The sequence below is a fragment of the Suricata suricatta genome, chromosome 7 (genome assembly GCF_006229205.1).
Source record: "Suricata suricatta isolate VVHF042 chromosome 7, meerkat_22Aug2017_6uvM2_HiC, whole genome shotgun sequence".
NCBI classification, from domain to species: domain Eukaryota; kingdom Metazoa; phylum Chordata; class Mammalia; order Carnivora; family Herpestidae; genus Suricata; species Suricata suricatta.
In genome coordinates this window covers 105,565,487-105,582,735 of record NC_043706.1, presented here as the reverse complement: position 1 = coordinate 105,582,735, position 17,249 = coordinate 105,565,487, and the positions used below count along the sequence as shown (strand labels likewise).

The following is a 17,249-nucleotide window of genomic DNA, read 5'->3' as shown; positions in this document are numbered from 1 at the left end:
ATAACCAGTGAAATGTCAAAACTCAGTGGGTCTCATGGAAAAAGGGACATTCTGAGAATGAGTAGAATGTCTACATGCAGAGACTGAAAAATAGGAAGCAGAATGGGGATAAAGAGCTTGTTGTGCAGAGTATGTATGTTTAGGAAGATTGATAATTAGAAATCAAGCAGTTAAATGTGGAGACTTTTTTAATGGCATAATCAAGAACTTATAGAGGGCCAGAGATAGTTTTTCTGAATACATAATTAACTGAATCTGGATTTAAATATTGGCAGTGATAGAGTCATATATAATATTCAGGTTCTGATTCTGGACAACTAGAAGGAAATTGTTACTGTTAACCTAGGAAAAAAATAAAAGATGTGCTTTAAAAATTTTTTTCAGGGAGTCAGGTTGTGAAAGGAGATGAGGAAAATGCGATTAATTTGTAAAACACTGACTTGGGGGTACTCTACGTCCTACATTCATGAGTGTGTGTGTGTGTTTGTGTAGCCAGCAGGAAGTAGAAAACACTATGTATAACAAAAAAAGTCCTAGCTAGAGGTGTTTTGGAAATAGAGATGAAAGTTAAAACCATGGTAGTATATGCTGAAGAAGACCATTCAAAGGGAGCAGAGTATAACTTTGACAGAGGCTCTTAGTGAAAGGGGTTGGTAGAGAAAAGGGAAGGTCAGAAGGAACAGTGAAAAAGGGTGAAATAAGTGAATGCCCTGTTGTGTAGGCCTGAGGAGGAAAGTATTTGACACCCAGTCCATGAGTAGCGTCTTGAAAAAGCAATTTCTTCGGAGTGCTGGAATCAGAGTAGTGAGAGGAGAATCGTAAAGCCATGAGGCATTGTGTCTAATAGACACAAACTGCTGATTCGAGGAGTTTTATAATGAAGATGGCGGTCTCAGAAGGCAGCTGAGTTAAGGAAAGGATTTTTTTAGGATGAGAATTATTCATGTGTATTTTGAGATGAGTCAGCAATAAGAGATCTAATCGCTAGAAGGTGATCAAGAGAAGGTTTAGAGGTTAGCTTTCCACCAAGGCGATGAGTGACAGTGGAGAATTTGAGGTTGAGAGAGAGTATGGCAGATGACCTCCATTTCAAAGCATAGTGTCTGCTTGAGGTTGTCATTGGGGTAAGGAAAGATGGTGAAAGTTTGGGAAACGAAATTATTATGAGTGTGAAAGTAACTAGCATTGTACATGGTAGATGTGAATGACCAGTTAATACTATTCAAGGCCTTGGTATAAGCAAAAGACATTTATACCTATTTATATGATTTTGTCATGGATCCAGCTGACTGTGATTATAGATAGTTTAGTTGGTGGATATTAATTCTTAACACCAGATATTTCTCCTTCTCTACTTTATGAAGGTCGTCAAAGATTTGCATTTCCTAGAGTGCTTGTGATATGCAGGGCCATGTCTCTAGTACTGATCAAATGAGTGTGAGTGGAAGAACTGCGCCTTGGTCGCTACTGATTTTTTTTTTCCTTGTCACAATGTGTACATCATTTGACATGGTGGCTTCTCCAACAGCCTGGACTCCTGAAGCGACTGCCAGGACCAGTTATGTACATGTACCTGAGCAAGAACTATACCTTTGCTGTTTTTTTTTTTTCCCCCATAATATTTTATTGTCAAATTGTTTTCCATACAACACCCAGTGCTCTTCCCCTTAAGTACCCTCCACCATCACCACCATCTCTTTCCCCCCTCCCCCTTCCCCTTCCACCCTCAGTTTACCTTTGCTATTTTAAGCCAGTAATATTTGGGGGTTGATACTGAACCAGCTTAACCTAATACAGGTGGTTGAATTAATTTAATGATGGGAATTTGACAGGTGGTGTCCTGCTCTCCTATAAGGAAATGGGATAATTCAGGGTGCCTAGTTGTGTACATGTTGCAAGTGAGCATTGGTAAGTACATATTGCCATAATGCTGGGAAGGTGAGATTTAAGTGGGACCAAGAAAGAGAGAGACTAGCAAAAGGAATTAGTGCTTCCATTAGCTTAAATAAAATTTTTTAAGCTTTTGGTTTTAAAGGCACAAATTAAGTTATATTTTGGCATATTGGTTTAACACTTTCTAGAGGAAATAATTCATTCTCATACATATGAGTAGTGCATGTGGTTTTGAGGTCTCTCCCATTTATTTCACTGAAGATTTTTTTTATATTCTGATTCCCACATGACTTTCTGAAATGGCCATCAGTCTTTCAGAATTTGAGTTACAAAATAAAATCAGTGTCAGCTATATTCCATTTGTTATCAGAAATAACACTTGTGGAATAAGAGACCAACAGTCAAAATGTATTTAGGCCACACTGGCTTTGAGAAGCTATCGATATTCTTTTCAGCATTTAGAAACTTAGTTACTCTGTAATTGCCGTACGCTTTTATTGATTGTATTCCTCTCTTACTGGTGTAATTCAGTGTATCGCAGGAGAATGCGAGTTTTTAGAAAATTCAGAATCAGTCTGCAAGTCAGAATAAACATCCAATTTAGGATTGGCATTTGTAGTTTATTTTGGACTTACATAAAGTGAAGAATTAAATGTCTGTCTGAAAATGTTCCAGACTTACCTTGATTACATATTCAGCATAAACTGTCAAGCAAACTTCAATTTTCTAAACCTTAAACTATTTGATTACATGGAATTTTCATTTTTACTTTAAAAGATTCTGGATCATAAACTCTTGTTTTTCTAGATTCCTGGATTTTGTGAAAATGAGAAAGGCATTGTTCCGTGTAATATTCTGGTTGGCTATAAAGCTGTGTACCGTCTGTGCTTTGGTTTGGCTATGTTTTATCTTCTCCTCTCTCTGCTAATGATCAAAGTGAAGAGCAGCAGTGATCCTAGAGCCGCAGTGCATAATGGGTACGTTTTTGAATAATATAAAAATCTGGGTAGTCTCTTCTCAGTAATTTTGAATCTGTCTAAAGAAACTTGAAAGTAAAATAAATTACACAACTTGCAGAATTATTTTGTTACTCATGAACGACCAGGTAAAACTATCTTCTTGTCTCTACTAGAGAATATCAAACTTTAGAAATACTGATATTAAATAGTAGCTTTGGGTTGTTTATTGGTATAATCTCTGATGCTTGATGTTTTATGGTTTCATTATAAAAAGAGGATCTATATTGTTATTAATAAGGAAGAACTTCTACTTCTGCTCTAACCTTTTGGTAGACCAGTCTTACCATATGAAACTGAACTTGGTTCCTTAGACCAGTGCAACCAAAATGAAAAACGTTAATCCTAAATAGAATGGTTGGCTGTACTAGAAAATCTGGAAAGAAGCTTCAGAATCTCTTTTACTAATGTCCATTAATGTAGAGCATCGCTTCTGGTACTTAATTTGAATGTTTTGAAATTTATCTGTTCTTTTCTCCCCATAAGTTAAAAAAATTATTTTGAGTGTCTGCTGTTATTTCTTTAATAATATATACTATCAAAGACAAGAAGGTTGAAGAAGTGCAGTATAAATTTTAATGAAGAAATGTGGTATGACAGGTTGATTTATTTTATTTTGTCCTTGTATTCATTGGTACTTATTTGCACTCTAGAAACTATGTTTACTAAATGTGTTTTTAAACATTTCTCAAAATGCATCTCAGAACGGCTATGACAACCGTTCCCTGAGATAACACTTGTCAAAGTAGCATGCACATAGCACTCTTAAAACCATCTTTGTTACATGTGTTTCTTTTTGAGATGAAATTGACATATAACATTGTATAGGTTTAACATATACAAAGTGTTGATTTCATACATTTGTATATTGCAGTATGATTAACCATTGTAGGGTTAGCCAGGACCTCAGTCATGTCACATTATTTCTTGTGGTGAGAACCTTTAGCAACTTTGAAGCCTGTAATGCAGTATTGCTGCTTATGGCCACTGTGCTGTGCATTTGATCTCCAGGACTTAGTGTTTGCACGTTTTTTCCCCTTAATGACCTCTCCCAATTCCACCCCCACCCGACACACACACCCTATACCCTGGTAACTACCATTCTATTCTGTTTTTACAAGTTTAATTTTTTTCAGATTCCACATACGAGTGGGTGATACCATACAGTATTTGTCTTTTCCTGTCTGGCTTATCTCACTTAGCATAATGCCTTCAAGTTTCAAATATGTTGTTGCAGGTGGTGGGATTTGCTGCTTTCTCACGGCTATATATTCCATTGTGTATCTATACCAGTGTTTCTTTATTCATTCATTGACAAGCTCTTAAGTTGTTTTCATATCCTGTCTATTGTGAATAAGGCTGCAGTAGTAAACGGGAGTGCAGGTATCTTTCTGTATCCTGTTTTTACTTCCTTTGGATGTATAACTAGAAGTGGAATTAATGGAACTTATGGTAGTTTCTATTTTTAGTTTTTGGAGGAAACTTTATACTGGTGTTCATTGTAGCTGAACTAGTTTACATTCCCACCAACAGTGCACAAGGGTTCCCTTTTCACCACATCCTTACCCACAGTTATTTGTCTTGTTGCTGATAGCCATTTCATCCTAACAGATGTGAGATACTGTCTCATAATGGTTCTGATTACATTTCCCAGATGATTAGTGATATTGAGCACGTTTTCATATACCTGTTGGCCGTTTGCCTTTGGGAAAATCTGAGTTCTCTTGCCCATTTTTTAATTGGGGTTTTTGTTTTTGGTTGTTGTGTGAGGTTTTTTTTTTTTTATATATATATGTTGGATACTAACTCTTTATCCAGTATATGGTTTGCACATATTTTCTTCTATTGCCTTTTTGTTGATAGTTTGGTTTTTTTTGGTTTGGGGTTTTTTTTGGTTTTTTTTGCTTTGCAGAGGATTTTGATGTAGTCCCACTTGTTTGGTTTTGCTTTTGTTGTTTAGGCTTTGGTGTCTTATCATCCAGAAACTCATTGCCAAGTCCAATGTCAAGGAGCTTCTTGCTTATTTTCATCTTCCTAGTACCAGAATCTTCCCAGTATTTTCTACGATGTCCGGTCTTAATATTTCATCCCTTTTAAAAATTATTTTAATGTTTATTTATTTTTGAGAGAGAGAGAGTGAGCACTAACAGGGGAGGCAGAGAAAGAGAGGGAGACAGAATCTGAAGCAGGCTCCAGCCTCTGAGCTGACAGCACAGAGCCCCATGCAGGGCTCAGATCTCCAGATCTCAAGATCATGACCTGAGCCAAAGTTGGACGCTTAACTGATTGCCACTCAGGCACCCCAATATTTCATTCTTTAATCCATCTCTAGTTTAATTTTTGTGAGTTATGTAAGATAGGGGTCCAGTTTCATTTTTCTGCATGTGGTTATATAGTTCCCCCATAAAGGAGATGGTCCTTTCCCCATTGATTTTTATTCCTTCATCAAATAGCAGTTGATCATACATGCAAGGATGTATTTCTAGGCACTCTGTTAAATTTCATTGGTCTGTGTGTCTTTTATGCCAGTACCATACTATTTTGATTACTATAACTTTGTGACATAGTTTAAAATCTGTACATGTGATATCTTTATTTTTGTTTCTCATGATTATCTTGGTCATTTGGGATCTTCTTTTGATTTTGTACAAAATCTAAGATTTTTTTTCCTATTTCTGAGAAAAATCCCATTAGAATTTTTATAGGGATTGCATTGAATCCATAGATGGCCTTGAGTAGTACAGACATTTTAACTGTGTTCTTCAAATCCATAAACCTGAATATCTTTCCCTTGTATTGTGTCCTGAGTTTCTTTTGTCAAAGTCTTACAATCTTCATTGTAGAGATCTTAAACGTCCTTGGCTAAATTTATTCCTAAGCATTTTATTATTTTTGATAGTGCTATTATGAATGGGATAGTTTTATTTTTTCAGTTATTTTGTTGTTAATGTATTAAAATGTAACTGATTTCTGTGTGTTGATTTTGTATTCTGCAACTTTACTGAATTTGTTGATTTATTCCAACAGTTTTTTGGGTTGAGTGTTCAGGATTTTCTCTATATAAGATGCCATCTGCAAATAAAGATAATCTTATTTTTTCCTTCCCAGTTTGGATGCTTTATATTTCTTTGTTTTAATTGTTGTAAGTAGAATTTCCAGTACTATGTTAAGTTAAGAGTGGTGAGAGTGAGCACCCTTGTCTTGTTGCTAAATGTATAGGAAAGTTTTTCTTTCACTCTTTATTGATTATGACATTACCTATGTGTCTGTTGTTTATCACCTTTATTTGTTGAGGTATGTTTCCTTGTAGCCCAATTTGTTGAGGGTTTTCAGCATGAAAGGATGTTGTATTTTGTGAAATGCCTTTTCTGCATTTACTGATATGTCCTATGATTTTTATCTTTCAGTTATCACATTTATTAGTTTGCGTATGTTAAACCTTCCTTGCATCCCAAGGATTCCTTCCATTTGCTCATGGTGTTACAGTCCATGTATGGTCGAATTTGGTTTGCTAACATTTTGTTGAGAATTTTTGCATCTGTATTCATCAGGAAAATTAGCCCATAGTTTTTTATAGTGTTGGCATCAGGGTAATGCTGGCCTGGTAAAATGAATTTGGAAGTGTCCATTCCTCTTCAGTATCTTGGAAGAATTGTGGATTAGCATTAATTTCTCTTTTAAAATGTTTGCTAGAATTCACCAGAGAAATCCTCGGATCTTGGGCTGTTCTATGTTGGGAGGTTTTTGATTACTGATTCAATCTCTTTACCTGCTATTGGTCTGTTCAGATTTTGTTTCTTCTTAATTCAGTCTTGATAGGTTGTGTTTTTAAGAATTTACCAATTTCTTCTGGTTATCCCGTTTGTTGGCATATAATTCCTTATAGCAGTCTCTTATGAACATGCATAGTATTAGTTGTAATGTCTCTTGTTTCTGATTTTGAGTATTCTCTCTTTTTTCTTAGTCTAGCTAAAGGTTTATCAGGTTTTTTTTTTTTCTGTCTGTATCAACATTTGTTTCCACTCTCATCTTTATTTCTTTCCTTTTGCTAACTTTGGCCTTAGTTCTTTTTTCTAGTCCTTGAATTGTACAGTTATGGTTAGAGATTTTTCTATTTTCTTAACATGTACATTTATCACTATATACTTCCCTCAGAACTGCTTTTACAGTGTCTCATTTTTTATTATGTATTTCTATTTTCATTTGTTTTGAGGCATTTTTTTTAATTTCTCTTTTGATTTCTTCTTTGATCCCTTGGTTTTACAGGGGTATGTTATAGTTTCCACATGCTTGTAAAATTTGCTGGTTTCCTCTTGTTGATTTCTAGTTTCATGCTCTTGTAGTTGGAAAAGATACTTTGTATGATGATTTCAGTCTTAAATTTAAAAAGACTTGAGTACTATATGATAAGTTCATTCTGGAGAATGTTCTCTGTGCACTTGAGAAAAACGTGTATTTTTTTGCTGTTGGATGGAATGTTTTATAAATGTGTAAGGTCTGGCTGTCTGGAGGATTTATCCATTACTGAAAGTGTGGGATATTGAAGTCTCCTACTATTATTTTATTCTCCATTTCTGTCTTAAAATCTGGTAATATTTACTCAGTACATTTAAGTGTTATGAAGATATGTGTGTATGTAGTCTATATATGATTGTTGTATCTTAGAGAATTGAATTGGTCCCTCTGTCATTATATAATGTCCTTTTTTGTCTCGTGTTACCTTTTTGGTTTAAAGTTTATTTCATCTGATGTAGCTATGCTACTACTGCTGCCTTTTTTTTTTTTTTTTGGCTTCCTAATTGCATGGAGTATCCTTTAATATCCCTTTATATTGAGCCTGTGAGTGTCCTTGAATCTGAAGTGAGTCTTGTATCCAGCATATAGTTGGGTCTTCGGTTTTTTTTTAATCCATCTAGCCAAACCATGCCTTTTGATTGGTGAATTTAGTACATACATGTTTAGGATAATAATTGGTATATAATGCTACCTTGTACAATAGTTTCTGGTTGTTTTTTTTGTATTTCCATTCCTTTCCCTCCATTTCTGCCTACTTTGGTAAACTGGTATTCTCTGGTGGTATGCTTTGTTTCCCTTTTTATCTTTGTGAATCTACTCTAGATTTTTGTATTGTGGTTACTGTGAGATTTACTTAAACATCTTAGAGATAAAACTATTTTAAGCTGATAGCAACATAACTTCAATTGTATACAAAAACTCTACCCATTTACTTCTTCCCTTTTATATTTTTGATGTCACAATTTACTTTTTACATTGTATACTATTAACAGATTATAGTGGCTGTAGTTTTTTAAAAATAACACTTTTTCTTTAACCTTTAGAGTTAAAAGTTAATATACCATCCTATTATAGAATTAGAGTTTTCTGAATCTTACTGTGTATTAATCTTCACCAGTTTATTGTATCATTTCATATGTTTTCATGTCACTAATTAGCATCTTTTCATTTAAGCTTGAACTTTCACCATCTTTTGCAAGGTACGTCTAGTGGTGGTAAATTCAGCTTTTATTTATCTGGGAAAGCATTTCTTTTTCTATCTGAAGGATGACTTTGGTAGATTTGGAGTATTCTTGGCTGGAAGTTTTTTTCTTTGAAAACTTAGAATGTGTCATTCCCCTCTTTTCTGCCCTGTACCATTTCTGCTGAGAAATCACTGATAGTTTAGTGAGAATTCCTTTGTAGATTATGATCATTTTTTCTCTGGCTGGTTTTAGGATTATCTGGCTATGTTCTTCCATCTTTGACAGTTTGTGTCTTAGAGAAGGTCTTTTTTTTTTTTTTTTTTAATGTTTATTTTTGAGAGACAGTGCGAGCAGGGTAGGGTCAGAGAGAGAGGGAGATAACAGAATCTGAAGCTGTCAGCACAGAGCCCGACACGGGGCTTAAACCCACGAACTGTGAGATCATGACCTGAGCTGAAGTCGGACGCTTAACCAACTGAGCCACTCAGGGGCCCTGAGAAGGTCTTTTATATTGAGAATAATACAGCATAATCTATTAGAGTTGTGAACTCAGAAGTATATGCCCAGGTTTGAGAAGTTCTCCATTATTATTTCAAATAAACTTTTCCCCTTCTCTCCTTTCTTTTGGAACACTGGTTATTCTAATATTTGGATACTATAGATCACATGGGCTTTGCTCTTTTTATTCTTTTTTCCTCTGTTCACTCCTATTGGGTTATTTAAAATTTTTTTGTTCTCCAGGTCACTTATTGTCCTTCATTTGATCTACCCTGTTGCAAGTGCTGTTGCATTTTTTTTTTCATTTCTTTCATCATTCTTTGGCTCCAGAATCTGATTCTTTATGATTTCTGGCTCTCCTAAATTTCTTGTTTTGTTCATGTATTTTTGTCCCTGATTTTATCTGTTTTCTTGTAGCTTGTTGAGTTTCCTTAAAACTGCCATTTTGATTCTTTACCCACTAGATTGTAAGATTCCATGCCTTTTAGCTTACTTGTTGCGTTGTTATCTTTTAGTAATGGAACGTTTTCTTGTTTTTTCATGTTCCCTGTAGTTTTGTGTTGGTTGCTTTCACATTTGGAAGTAGCAGACATCTCAAGTCTGTACTGGTTGCTTTCAATGGGGGTATACTCTTTTTGATCTTTTTATATATACCTGGGGTTATCTTTGACCTTACATTTATGTACTTGCTGCACATTTCTTGCTTTTATACACTTCCTGCATACTTCTTGCTCAGTTTTGTAGATCTTAAGCTTTTATGTCTTCCCTGGGTCTTACAACTCACCTTGCAGGCTATTGGAAATTTTTTTGTTTTCCAGATGGTGGCACTAGCTCATTTGTAGTTTCTCCCTTGCCTACAGATCATGGTATTTTTCTCAGAGCACTGTCATTATTGGATCCTCTCTTGCTCCTGCGTTCAAGAGGGTACACAAAGAGCTGGCTGCAGAGTGGGAGGTGGGGGTTTAGCACTCCAGATGTTTGGGGTCCCAGATAGCCAGACAGCCAGTAGAGACATCCTTGGCTGAGGATCTCCCAGAGGCTTGTGAGCAGATTTCCTGCTTACGTCCTGAGCATAGTTGGCAGTAACTGTGTTCCTATAATGCTTTTTAATATCCACCTCTTTCTCCATTTTCTCCCTCCCCTCAGTCTTGGAGGTTCTGCCTCCGTAATCTAGGTGCTTCTGGAGAGTTCTCCAGAATTGTCCCACAGAGTTTGGGTAGACGGTCACTCATAGCTCTCATTTTTCCCCACGTGAGAGGTTGCTGCCAGCCAGTGTTCATACTGTATCGCCATGGTACAAGGGCATTGCTGGCAAAGTTCTTCCCCTCTCAGTTTCACTGAAACTCCTCTCCCTCCCACCCCAGCGCGCGCACACACACACACACATATATATATATATCCCATGTTGGCATCTTCCCGCAGTAGAGAGTGTTTCTCATTCATAGGTATTTGCCCATATTGGGGGACACTCTAGATTTTCCCCACCTAAGAAAAGCCTGGAGGGGTTGAAGTTTATTGATTTTGTAGCCTGTACCAGAGTCTGTTTCCTGTGATCAAATACACAGTTGTGCAAAACTCCTGCGTCTTGGCATGCTTCTGGATCCCACAAGTCCCATAGAAGCACTTTTGTTCATGGATGGATGCCTTAGTAGTTTTTCAAAGCAGGAGAACAAAAAATAAGGACTTCCTATGCCAGCAAGATGCTGATGTTCTAAAAGTTGGGTTTTTTAAATCAGTTCTGGATGGGGCATCTATCATGTGTTTTTAAAACCTATTCATTAGAACAGTGCACTTTATACTTTTCACACGTTATCCCATTCTTTTAATTTTTTGATTCAAGTATAATTAATGTATAATGTTAATATCAGTTTCAGGTATACATTATGATTTCACAATTCTATATATTTCTCAGCACTCATCAAGATAAGTGTACTCTTAATCCCTTTTATCTATTTCACCCACTTGCCCTCTAACAACTGTATTTAAAGTCTGGGTTTTTTGTTTGTCTTTTTTTTTTGTTAGTTTGTGTTCTTTAAATTCCAGACGAGTGGAAACATATGGTATTTGTGGTTCCGTCCTAAACAGACATATAAACTCTGTATTTTTTTCAAATGCTGTTAAAAAAAGAATTCATATATGAAACTATTTTGAGTGACTATTAGTAAACTATATTTCTATTTCTTTTAGATTTTGGTTCTTTAAATTTGCCGCAGCAATTGCAATTATTATTGGAGCTTTCTTCATTCCGGAAGGAACTTTTACAACTGGTAACAGGTTTTTGTTTGTTTGTTAGTTTGTTTTAGTGTGATGTTGATATTCTGTAAAGAAACTTTAATAACTGTTGCCTGGAACTATAAACACTACTTGGCTTTGGTTTTTCGTTTTCTATTTTTTTTTTCCAGTTGGCAAAATCAAGGCATTTGTATAAAATATTATTTACCCTTTTGTATACTGTGATTGTGAAAATGAAATGATAAAAAGTGAACCAGCCACTCATTTGTATATATGATTTTTTTTTCCAGTGTGGTTTTATGTAGGAATGGCAGGTGCTTTTTGCTTCATCCTCATACAGCTAGTCTTACTTATTGATTTTGCCCATTCATGGAATGAATCATGGGTTGAAAAAATGGAAGAAGGGAACTCAAGATGTTGGTATGCAGGTAAGCTTTTTTCTTTTATAGAGCATCTTGAAGATGAGAGCACATATGTAGACTATAGGGAGATCAAGATTTTTATGAAGATTTTTGTAGAGAGGTGTGGTGTTTACTTCAAGAGTTTGTGAGTGGCATTGAATCATATTGTTTCAGCAACTTGAGAGAACTTTTAGTGAGTCAACTCTAGGAACATACCTAAGAACCAGGAAATAAACCGGGATACCCTGAATGGCTAGATAGATGTTGCAAAGACTACTGTGGGCAGTGTGTGCCTTTTACAGCCTATTTTCTATTCTACATCAGGTAGATAAAATGTTAAGGGGATTAGGGGTGCTAGAAATAGTGACATAATGCATCAACATCAGCATGCAGAAAAAATAATAAAAGCAACTCTAGAATATCTCATTTTATTGAATTGGAAAGATGCCTTTTTGTGTATCAGTGACACCTAAGGGGATTCTTGTAGTGTGATTAGTGTTGATTTATAATGATGAACGTGGGTCCTGTGGTTATACTGCAAAACAGGGATCAGAATTCATATGCTTACCCAAGGTGACAAACGTGGGAAGAAAACCAGGTTAAGTGGTTACAGTCAGTCCATGTGCAGACAGTAGGGACTATGATGAAGACCCTATCTAAAATGCATAGATGCTTCTCAGTTTCTTGTGGAAATGTGAACTCAGTATTGTTTAAATTTTTTCTGATTTCTTTCAAGAAAAGCCGTAAATCTAAATATTTATGAGAAATGATCTGAGTTTCAGCTAAATGTTCTAATTCACAGTGAGCTACATCATTGTATCTGCTAGCCTAATGGTTAAAACAGAGTTTAGTTTTCAAAGAAATAAGCTTCAGTTATTTGGAAAATTCACTGTTCTAGAACACCTCATTCTTTAATGCAAATTTAAAGCAAGAGTTTCTGTTTTGTTCCCTTCTGTAATACCAGTGCGTGGAACTTTGTAGGCATTCAGCAAATACTTGTTGGGTCGATCCCCCCGTCTGGCACATCTACATAAACACTGTGTACACATGGAGCACACATTAGCACCAAAACACACTGTATGTTTTAACTTACAAAGGAGAAACTTAGGTTGTCTTACTAAATAATAATTACTCTTACATAATAAAAGAAGTTTAAGATATTAATATGGAAAAGCCTTGTTTTGTGGGGTTAGCATTATCAGCAAAAGTTTTGTTTCTCAATGTCATTTATAACTGAACAATTACAGTTCTAATTTTCCTTTTATTTTTCTGGATTTTGAAAAAGACTACTACTGTATGTGAATGTGTTTGTAATGGAGATATTACTACTACTAATAAAATATTTAGTCTGTTACTGACTTAATGTCCTTGAAAATACTATAGTGAGCTATATATGAAGATTATAAAATTTTCTGTGATAAAGTTCAGAAATATTCTTCCCTGCTTCTATAGCCTGCATAATACTGACAATATTAGTTGCTTAAAGTACATTTTAGAGTAAAATATTTGTTTTTAAAATGAGCCCTATGCCTAATTCTCAATATTCGTGATAAATTCTAATTGTCCAATTATATTTCCTTCACAGCATTGTTATCAGCTACAGCTCTGAATTATCTGCTGTCGTTAGTTGCTATCGTCCTATTCTTTGTTTATTATACTCATCCAGCCAGTTGTTCAGAAAATAAAGCATTCATCAGTGTCAACATGCTCCTCTGCCTCGGTGCTTCTGTAATGTCTATACTGCCCAAAATCCAAGTATGATCTTTGTATCATTAGTTTTTATGAAGCTTCCATTTTTCTGAGTTTTCTTAAATTTTGAATGATGTCATAATACTTATTTGACTTGCTTAATTTCTTTGTAGGAATCACAACCAAGATCTGGTTTGTTACAATCTTCAGTAATTACAGTCTACACAATGTATTTGACATGGTCTGCTATGACCAATGAACCAGGTATGTTTTGTTTGCTTGGGTTTATTTCTTTTTAATGAATTCTACAAGTTTTCTTTTTTCAAAAATGGTCATATTATGAAATCATTTAAAAAATAAGCCTCTAGAGAAACAAACAGTATAGAAATAATACCATTTCATCTTTGATATATCGCTGGTTTTTTTTTTTTTACTGTTCCAAGAAAGTTAAGAGATATATGAAAATTATAACAACTATACCTAATTTGGACTGTCCTATTTGTGGTAGTATATATACAATAAAAAGAACGCTGTTAAACTGCTACTTCATTCAGTGGTAAATGGTATAGTGCTTTTACTTATTAAAATACTACTTTGCAAGTGAATATAATTGGGCTTTCTAATGAATCTTTTTTTTTTTTAAACTGTTGAGGGGGAGAGAGTGCGAGCAGGGGAGGTGCAGACAGAGAGGGAGACACAGAATTGTCAGCACAGAGCTTGACACAAAGCTTGAACCCAACAAGCTATAGTCGGACGCTTATCCAACTGAACCATCCAGACACCCCTGATGAGTCTCTTCATTCTCTAAGATTAGAAGCCAATATATATCATTTGGGGTGAAACCAGTTAGTGAGAAATTAGTTACTAATAAAGAAAATTACAACATATGTTATCTGAATCAGATTTCAAGTTCATAAACTCAGTAGGTACTTTATCACTAGTTGGAGAAAAGATGGTAATTGACCTATCTGGCTTCAGGAAAGAGAAAAAAACATTTTGCATACTTCAGTGAATGCAATTTAAACCTTAATTTTTTCATACTAAAACTGAATACAGATTAGATCATTATGACTTAATTGGACTTTCCACAAAAGCATTTGCTAAAATTCTAATAACTGGTAATTTTATGTGTAAGCTACCTTACTTATATAGCAATGTACTTTGACAAGTTGATAAATTTCATTAAAGTTAACTATTATTCTTTTATAATGTTAGGAAAAACCACTGTATTTTAGTTTAGAACATCTGAATTTTTATTCCTAATTCTGCTAGAGTTTTATTATACTTGGAAAAGTTACCTAAATTTCACCTATTTCTTGATCAGTAGAAACTAGCTTAAAAATATTTTAGCTCTCCCATGAGATTCAAAATGAAATTACCTGATTTTTTCCAAGCACGTCTATAACATTAGCGCCATATTATTTAAGTCTCATTAATAAATACCAGTTATCTTAGAGTTAAAAAAAAAAAACTGTGACTAGGCCCTGAAAAATATTTTATAGTGTTGTAACATTATTTTGACCTGAATTTACATTACAGAAACAAACTGTAACCCAAGTCTACTAAGCATCATTGGGTACAATACAACAAGCACGATTCCAAAGGAAGGGCAGTCTGTCCAGTGGTGGCATGCTCAAGGAATTATAGGACTAATCCTCTTTTTATTGTGTGTGTTCTATTCAAGGTAAGAAAAATGTGCATTTTTTTTAAAACCAATCTAGACATTCGTTTAAAAATCATTTTTTTTTAAAAATATCCTTTTTCCTTCTCTGTTCCTTAACTATCTTTAATGCAGCATCCGTACTTCAAACAACAGTCAGGTTAATAAATTGACTCTAACTAGTGATGAGTCAACATTAATAGAAGATGGTGGAGCCAGAAGTGATGGATCACTGGAGGATGGAGATGATGTTCACCGAGCTGTAGATAATGAAAGGGATGGCGTTACTTACAGTTATTCCTTCTTTCACTTCATGCTTTTCTTGGCTTCACTTTATATCATGATGACCCTTACCAACTGGTACAGGTAATTTTATTTCATGGAAACTTTGCATGTGAAAATTTTGATGTCAGGATTCTATTGCAAAACATACGGTATGAAGTACTTTGTATCTTCCAGTGCACTTCAAAATTTACATCTAATAGATCAGTATGAGAAATGCAGACTTCCTTGTTTTGGCATTAACAAATATTGATATACTTCCAAATCTTGATGAGATTAAAATAGAAAACTTCAGATATTCTACTGACATTTTTTTACAGAAATACCATGGTGATGGTTGATACAACACAATGGGTTTTTTTTCCTTTTCTTTTCTTCTTTATTTTTTAAATACTGTAACCCCAATTCCTGAGGTAGTATCATAAGATACCTTTTCTGTTTTGTTTCAACTGTGGTTAAAAGTGCTAAAGTTCTCAGAATTGAGGTGAAATACATTAATGTAGATTAATGCAAAGAACATGGCTACTTTTAAAAACAGATTCTTAGAACTCTTCTTCAAAGCTGTAATTTGTTTTTACAGCACTTAATAATCCTTAAGTCTTTTTCCAGTAATAGGAAGGTAGTTAATATTATTTCTGTTTTCAAAAATTCTAATTCTGTCAACATGATTACTGAAAGATTCCATTTAAGATTCAAGTTGAACTATATGGTTTGGGAAGTTCTGTTTTGAATAGTTTTTAATGTGTAGTACCCTTAACAACTTGTAAGAAGACTAATAAGTACCAGAAAAAAGATGTAGGAAAAAGATTCATTTTGAGGACATTCTTTACTGGTATTTATTATTAAAGAATAAGTATTTTTAAGAAATTCTACACTGCAGCATATTAAATGATGAGAATTCATGTAGTTCTCATTAATTCACAGCTTTGGCTGTCAGATTATAGTAATCATTAAGAATAAGATTGGGGTGCCTGCCTGGCTCAGAGGGGCATGCAACTTCTTTATCTTGGGGTTGTGAGTTCGAGCCCTACATTGGGTATAGAGATTACTTAAAAATAAAATCTTTAAAAAAAAGAAAGACTTCAGAAGACTTTAGATCAAAAATATTTTTGGAATGTTTCATTTGCACAAAAACCAGTTAATTTGGGATGTATTTCCTTCCCATTGTCTTAAATCTGAGAAGGCTGAAATGGGAGAGTTCGTTCCCATATACCCTTTGAACAGATTATATTTTTTACACAGGACAAGACACTTTACTTACCCAGAGGTCACACAACTCCATTTCTCTATATCTCAGAACTACTAAGCCAGAGATACAGATTCCCCCTATCTTCTCAAAGTCTGTATTACACTTTTATAAAAGGTTTATACATTAGTATATGTTTTTGTAAATTTAAAGAAACCCGAACAGAATTTTTGCCTTTAAGAAAACGCCACTTACCTTACTTAGAGTTTTGTAAAAGGAAACTAGCCTTACATAAACTTTTGGAAAGTGAGGATTGCACATAAAGAGCATCTGAATATTAGTAAAAGTGCTACTCCAGAGGCCTGCTTCCTTTGCTCCTTTAAAGGAAATTATTGAATTTTACCTTCACATTTGCTGTTAAAGTAGAATGGCTAGCAGGGCAGCAGATTAGTCCAGCAATTGTATTGAATGTCTGTTATCACAAATTGTGTACAAAGAACACTTGTGAAGTAAAGCTAAATAGTAGCATGATGGCTGATAATCCAACCTTTTCCCTTAAATTTTTTTCTTAAATTTTAGGTATGAGCCTTCTCGTGAGATGAAAAGTCAGTGGACAGCAGTCTGGGTGAAGATCTCTTCTAGTTGGATTGGCATTGTGTTGTATGTTTGGACACTAGTGGCACCACTTGTTCTTACAAATCGTGATTTTGACTGAACAGGACTTCTGGCATGAAAGTCCCACTTTGATCATTGCTTGTTTGAGATTAACAGTATTCCCAACTTTTGTAAAGTTGTATATGTGTGTGCTTCCCATGTAACCTCTCCAGTGTTCTGGCATGAATTAGATTTTATCGCTTGCCATTTTATTCACTATATTCTTGCCATGTGCATTGATATGTGTGTTAGAATGCA

General features: G+C 34.8%; 1 protein-coding gene across 1 annotated transcript in view; it reads left to right on the top strand.

The window, feature by feature from the left end:
• SERINC1 (serine incorporator 1) overlaps positions 1 to 17,243 on the top strand; it is a 30,392-nt gene extending 13,149 nt beyond the window's left edge. The window contains exons 3-10 of the mRNA XM_029943356.1: positions 2,701 to 2,870; positions 11,075 to 11,154; positions 11,410 to 11,547; positions 13,106 to 13,275; positions 13,383 to 13,473; positions 14,749 to 14,893; positions 15,005 to 15,235; positions 16,917 to 17,243. Coding sequence (XP_029799216.1) covers positions 2,701 to 2,870; positions 11,075 to 11,154; positions 11,410 to 11,547; positions 13,106 to 13,275; positions 13,383 to 13,473; positions 14,749 to 14,893; positions 15,005 to 15,235; positions 16,917 to 17,052 — 1,161 coding nt within the window. The 3' untranslated portion in view covers positions 17,053 to 17,243. The remainder of the gene's footprint in view (positions 1 to 2,700; positions 2,871 to 11,074; positions 11,155 to 11,409; positions 11,548 to 13,105; positions 13,276 to 13,382; positions 13,474 to 14,748; positions 14,894 to 15,004; positions 15,236 to 16,916) is intronic.
• The last annotated feature ends 6 nt before the right edge of the window (positions 17,244 to 17,249 follow it).